The sequence below is a fragment of the Podarcis gaigeae genome (assembly GCF_964106915.1).
Source record: "Podarcis gaigeae genome assembly, chromosome: 8".
Taxonomy (NCBI): Eukaryota; Metazoa; Chordata; class Lepidosauria; order Squamata; family Lacertidae; genus Podarcis; species Podarcis gaigeae.
The window spans coordinates 61,977,142-61,983,141 of NC_139684.1; the positions used below are offsets into that span (position 1 = coordinate 61,977,142).

Genomic DNA, 6,000 nt, shown 5'->3' on the forward strand with positions numbered 1-6,000 from the left:
TTCAGTGTAACGTGCGAACACGCTGCGTATGGAACTGAACGCACGCGTAACTCGCTGGTTAACAGCCGGCCTAATACAGCGTACCCAAGAGGCGAGCGCCCCAGCTCACACTGGCTCCTGAGTGAAACACCACCGAAGTTAGAGGAGCTTACCATTTAGTAAACGTGAATGGGGTCCCTCTTTACATGTACTTCAAAGAGACACAAATGTGTCGCCTCTGTCCAGAAAAACTATGTATGTCTATGTAGTAATGAGAGGGTTAACCAGACATTATAGAGGGGCGCGAGAGCCAACATTAAGCTATATTCAGAAGGAAATTGAAATATACGAGCAAATATCCAACCCAGCGACCTGGCCCTTCAAAGGTCCCCCTCGCTACGATCTGTCTCCTTTTCCGTGCAACAAGATCCCGTTCCGATGTGCGCACAATTTGTTTACCTACCCATCTATAAGCTGAGTGATGTGTCATTTCACTGAAGAACTGCCGAGCGCTTTCTTCAAGCCCATCCACCTTTCTCTCCGTTTAGTCTCCCCATCAACACACGTCCTGCTGCCTGGCCGCCCAGGCACCCATAGGTGCCTCCAGGAGGCGCAGAAAGTTAGTCTCCTTCAGCACCAAGTCTTTACATACCTCAACACACGCATTGAAAAGTACGAGCACCCGTGAAAGCCGAAGAGCCACCTTCGCAGGATGAGACCAAAGACCCATTGAGTGGAAAAGCAAGGACGTTACAAGAGCGGCCCGTTCCTGGCACAGGCGCACCATACATGTGAAGCACCATAGTTCATGGGAACTATAGTTTGTTCTCCACAGAGCACCCTTAAACTACATTTCCCAGGATAATTTTGAGATGCATGCTTTTAATGTGCGATATGGTGTGTGCACAAAGGAGGTGATGGGGAGTCGTGGCCTTCCTTGTCCTTTTGCTCCAGCAGCCTCCGACATTCAGAGGTATACTGGTCCTGTACATGCAGGTTCCATTGAGCTACCATAGCTGAACAGTCCTTGAAAGACTTCTGTATAAGTCACGGCTTCTCAGGTTAAGTATGTGCAGACTACCCTGGGACTAAGTCTCATTGAACCTAGCAGGACTTGCTTCTTGGGAAGCACGCTGAAAAGTTGGCGCTGTTGACTCGCCCGTTTCTTTCCACTAAATGAAAAAGCTGCAGACGTGACGATCTGAAACGCAAGTCTTTCCTCGGTGTTCCAACCCTTTGGACGTTTCTTCCCCGCCCCTTTTCTGAACTTTCCCTCAAGATCTACAATATCCTCTCTGTCTCTATTTTTTATTATTATTATTTTTTTTGCTTTCTTTCAAAAACGAAGTGAAGAGGACCCCGGGATTTGTGGATAGTTGGAAGTAATCCGAAAAGACCTGGAGTCGATTCCACCCGCCTCACTTTCAGCTGGAACAGAGAAAGAAGAACCGGGGCATCTAGGAATGGATTTGCCAAAAGCTCTAAAAAGTCATAATGGACACAATACCTGAAGGCAAGGACTGCCGCCGTTTATTTGGAAGTTCAAAGAGGAAAAGAGGAGAGCATAACCAGGCCGTGTGTCGCCCGTTTGGAGGAGGAAGACTGGACAGATATTCGTTTTTTATTCAGGTCTGCGAAGACAAGCTGGGTTGGAAGGATAGCATTTTCGGATCAGTTTATATTTGCGGATTTGTCTTCCGCCACCAGCGTGGACAGAGCAATGACTGTCCTAAAGCTGGACAGGGAAAAGCAACTTTTCAAAAGGGAAAAAGGAAGTGGGGCGCGCAGTTCTCTTCATGTCCCTGCGAAGACTCGCTCTCTCCAAAACTTCTCTGGACACGATCCATCCCAAGGCGACCGCTTTGAAATCTCAACCATTTCATGGTGGGAGAAGCGGTGGCTGGCGATACAGGTTTCCTTGGGTGTAAGCCTCCGGTTGAACCCATGCGAAGATTTGCTTCTGCCTAGGGAGGGAGAACCCTGTCCCTGCTCAGGACAGCGCGGGGAAGATTCTGCTGTCTAGGCGAGCGAGTCTTTGCACATCGAAGGAACTGCAGCAGAGCGAAAGGGGGAAAGGGGTCGCCTTGCAGCGCCTGCACGCTTTCTTCGAAGTAAGTCCTGTGCAAACGGAAGGAAACTTCCTCCTTGGTTGCTGTTATTTATTTATTTGCAAAGGTGCTTAATATATTTATTTGATAACATTTATATACCGCTTATTTGGGGGGTGGGTGGCGCAAGCGGTTTGCAAAAAAGCATCTGTGTGTGTGTGTGTGTGAGAGAGAGAGAGAGAGAGAGAGAGAGAGAGGGAGGGAAGGAGGGAGAATGAATGAATGAATGAATATCCCTGGGGCCGCAGGCGCATAATCTAATATCGACTTCCTGGCAATCATGTACAGGATCGGGCCGAACCCGTGCTTCACTATGGATTGAATTGCGCCCACGCATACTCAGTGGAGATACCTATTTGTATCTTTAAAAGGGGGAGGCGGGGAAAAGAAACAGAAAAACACAGCAAGCGGCTCCCGCAGCAGGAACACAACACACACCCTCCCCGCTTCTTCCTCTGCCAGTGCCACTCCCGCCACTTAAAGTGGGCTTCATTCATTTGATGTGGCTTCTGAATCTCTTAGAGACCGTTTCAATAAATCACTGCGAAGCCTTAGGACATGGTCGCGTGGCATTTCTTACAGCTGGTTCCTTTTATTTGGGCGAGGGGGGGTGGGGGAGAGAAAGGGGCAGGTGCAGGGGAAGGGAGGGGGAGACAGGGGGAGAGCCTTCAAGGGGGGAGGGAAGAAGAAATAACAACAACCACCACAACAGGCTCCAGTCAAATTTAGAAACACTCCTAGCTAAGGTGCAATGCTCAGCAAACTTGCTTAGAAAAGGTGGAAGCCCCCAGGGATTTTCGCTTTCGTGCACGAGGCTAGGTTCAGGCACCAGGTCCCATGAATTTTTCCCGGAGAATTTTAAGCACGTGCCTGCAAACCAACGGGGTTCAAAAGCTGCAATTTTAGGCATCCTTACCGGGGACTAGGACGCACTCAGCACAGGAGGGAATTATTTCCAAGTAAGCAAAGATAGGATCAGGATGGGGGAAAGGAAGCCGGACTTTGGCTGGATCGTGGCCAATAATGATAAGAAACGGCAATAAACAAACAAAACCATATTTGTTCCAGGAGCCTGTGCTGCCTTCGGAGCCTTAAGGAAGCTAAATGGAGAGGTGCAACTTTAAATAAACACTAAACTAAAAATAATAAATAAAAATACAATGCATTCTTTCAGCATTTCGATCAGGGTTTTTCAGTATGGGGAATATTTTTCGATTTTTTATTTTTTATTTATTTTATGTGCCGTTTGGCTATTGCTTTAAAGGTGATGACTGCCACGACAGAGAACCTATAGTCTTTTTATTATTATTAATGGTTAGCGTCACGAGGCCACTAATATCGACAAGAACAACGACACCCCTCAACCAGCGGGGGGAACGTTTTTTGCATAGGAACTCATAATTCGGATTACCAGGGCGTGCGGTGGGCGGGTGGGAAACCGATCCGGAAGGTTGTTGGCCGTCAGGAGGAAACGGATCCTGCCCTGATTGAAGTCGGTTGCTTTTAGATGAAATATCGAAAAGGAAGAGGCTTAAGAGGTCTTAAAAGGACCGCCAGAGGCAAAGTAAAGTTCAGGGGTCCTCATCCGGTTCGCTTTCAGCGTCCCTGAGCTTGCTCCTAGCTGACGTGCAAGGGGTTCCTCCCTCCGTGGAGCTGGTGCCTAACTTGTGCTGGATCGAGGCCTTTAAAGGGACGCCGTTTTGCGTCTGATAGCTGCAGCATTTTCATAGTTCAGCTCCAGCGTCCCACATACTTCCCGCGCACCATCTCACCATCTTAGCCCTGCAAATATTATGATGTCCATGTTACAGATGCGGGGCTGAAGCGGAGAGAGTTTGGCCCGGCACTCCTGGGCAACTTACAGCGCCACGCACACCAGCTGTCTTATTAGTTGAATGGAAATACTTTAATTAGGCAAATAAAAATAAAACACTGTTTTAGCAACTTACATTAATTGCGAATAAATACAATAAAATACATTTTTTTTGTAACTCTATTCAATATCTCCCTCGATGCTTTGGGCTCACTTAAATTTAAGCGCCAGTGACTCTCGAGTAAATCCATGGCAGGTTGCCGGGCCTCCAACCTTCATCTTATGCCCACTTGCGTGTGAGAAAGTCCCCTTGAGCTCAGTGGACTTACTTCCGAGGAATCGTGTACAGGATCTGGAGCAGCAACCCGAGACTGTGCATGTTTCCTTGGAAGTAAGTCCGTCTGACCTCAAGGGAATTTACTCCCGAGGGACCGTGCCTACGCGCTGGCACCCTTGCGTGGAAATAACCCCCGCGAACATACGTGGAGCTGACTCACAAGCAAAACCCCAGGGAGGACAACGAGCGTTAAATGAGAGTTCCGCTGCAAATAGAACGAAAACCGCCAGCCTTAACAGCCCAGATCAAAGCCGACTTGCGTGCAGCGGCGCTTTACTTCCGAGGAAGCAAGCGCACCGGAGGCTTTGCGCCCCTTCTTTTCGAGGAAGCCGCTCACCACTCGCACCGGCCGCAGGCGCGCTTGCCTGGCGCGTCCAGCCAGCTTGGCTGCTGGGCTAGGCAGAGGGGGGCTTTGCACCCAGCCAGGATGCGTCCTGCTTGCTTACCTGCAGGTAGTAGCGCTCCTCTTTGATGTTGCCCGACTTCCAATGCATCCCTGCGGTGCAAAGGTGCGAAGCGCAAAGCGGTGGAGACGGGACACCCCCAAGCCCAGCTCTCCTCTGCCTCCTTCCTTCCGTCTTGCCACTCCTGTGAGATTCGGGAGAGCCTCTCTCTCTCTCTCTCTCTCTCTCTCTCTCTCTCTCTCTCTCTCTCTCTCTGTGTGTGTGTGTGTGTGTCTGAGTGGCCAGGAAAGTTGCACCTTGGAGGCGATTCGGAGCAGCCCCCCACGAAAGACGCTGAGAGTCCAAGAGGCTGCGCGGAACCCCGAGGGGGCGGCAGCTGCTCTGGCACCTCGGAGGCCTCTTCTTCTTAAGCCCTTCTTCCTGGGTGCTGCGGGGGGATATTGGCTCTTCCAGCCCAGCCAGCCGCCCCCCTCCCCAAATTCGGAGCAACACTTGCGAGAGAGATTTCTGGCTGCAAGGAGCAGAGAGACGGATCGGTCTTCGTGGCGATCGTGCAATCCAGACTTCTCGCTCTCCTTACACCACCCTTTCTCTTGGGCGGCGGCTGCTGCTGTGGAAGTTGAAAACAAACCCTAACAAAGCCAAGAGGAAGCCAAGAGGCCAGGAGTAGATGTCTGAGGGGTGGGAGGGTGGGCTTGGGTGGGTTTAGGTGCCTTCCAGGGGCCTTGTGTAAAAACGAGCAGAGCAATACATGTGAGTTCCCTAAGAGCATAAGAAGAGCTGCTGGATCAAGCCAATGGCCCATCCAATCCAGCGTCCTGTTCTCACAGTGGCCTGTGGGGAAACACGCAAGCGGGATTCGAACACAAGAGCCTCTCTCCCCCTCTGTGGATTCCAGCAACTGGTATTCAGACCCGTTGCTGTGGAGGTAGAGCAGAGTCACTATGCATGGCTGGTAGCCATTGAAAGCCTCATGGGCGCAGCCAAGGGGAGCAGCTGCCCTTCCTAAATGAAGTAAATAAATAAAAATAACTAACTGAGGTTCTGTTCCTCCCCACCCACCGAACATAAAGCCTCCCCCTCTCCTCCTTTCATGTTTGTATAGTAGGCTGGTTATGTTCACACACTCCAGGGGTAATTGCGCAAGGAGTATCACAGGCTCCTAGGACACATTGCAGCAAGGCAACAACGCTCAAGGAGGGTGCAAGGTAGGACTGGGGAGGGATGTAGTTCTGTAGCTGGAGTGGCCTCGGCAGAGTCCTGAGGGCTAGATGGAGAGGCTTGGCTCTCCGCTCCCTGCCTGTGGCTTCCCCATCTCTGCTATAGTCGTGGCTTAGAAAACAGCCCTCACTAGGGAAG

General features: G+C 50.6%; 1 protein-coding gene across 2 annotated transcripts in view; it reads right to left on the reverse strand.

Moving 5' to 3' along the window:
* The window catches only part of TFAP2E (transcription factor AP-2 epsilon), a 72,916-nt gene extending 67,517 nt beyond the window's left edge, over positions 1–5,399 (reverse strand). Inside the window, exon 1 of one of the 2 annotated variants that reach the window (XM_083751805.1) lies at positions 4,684–5,399. In XM_083751805.1, the coding sequence (XP_083607931.1) occupies positions 4,684–4,731 (48 nt within the window). In that variant the 5' untranslated portion in view covers positions 4,732–5,399. The remainder of the gene's footprint in view (positions 1–4,683) is intronic. The other variant, XM_083751807.1, reaches the window with a different exon arrangement.
* Positions 5,400–6,000: the final 601 nt, after the last annotated feature.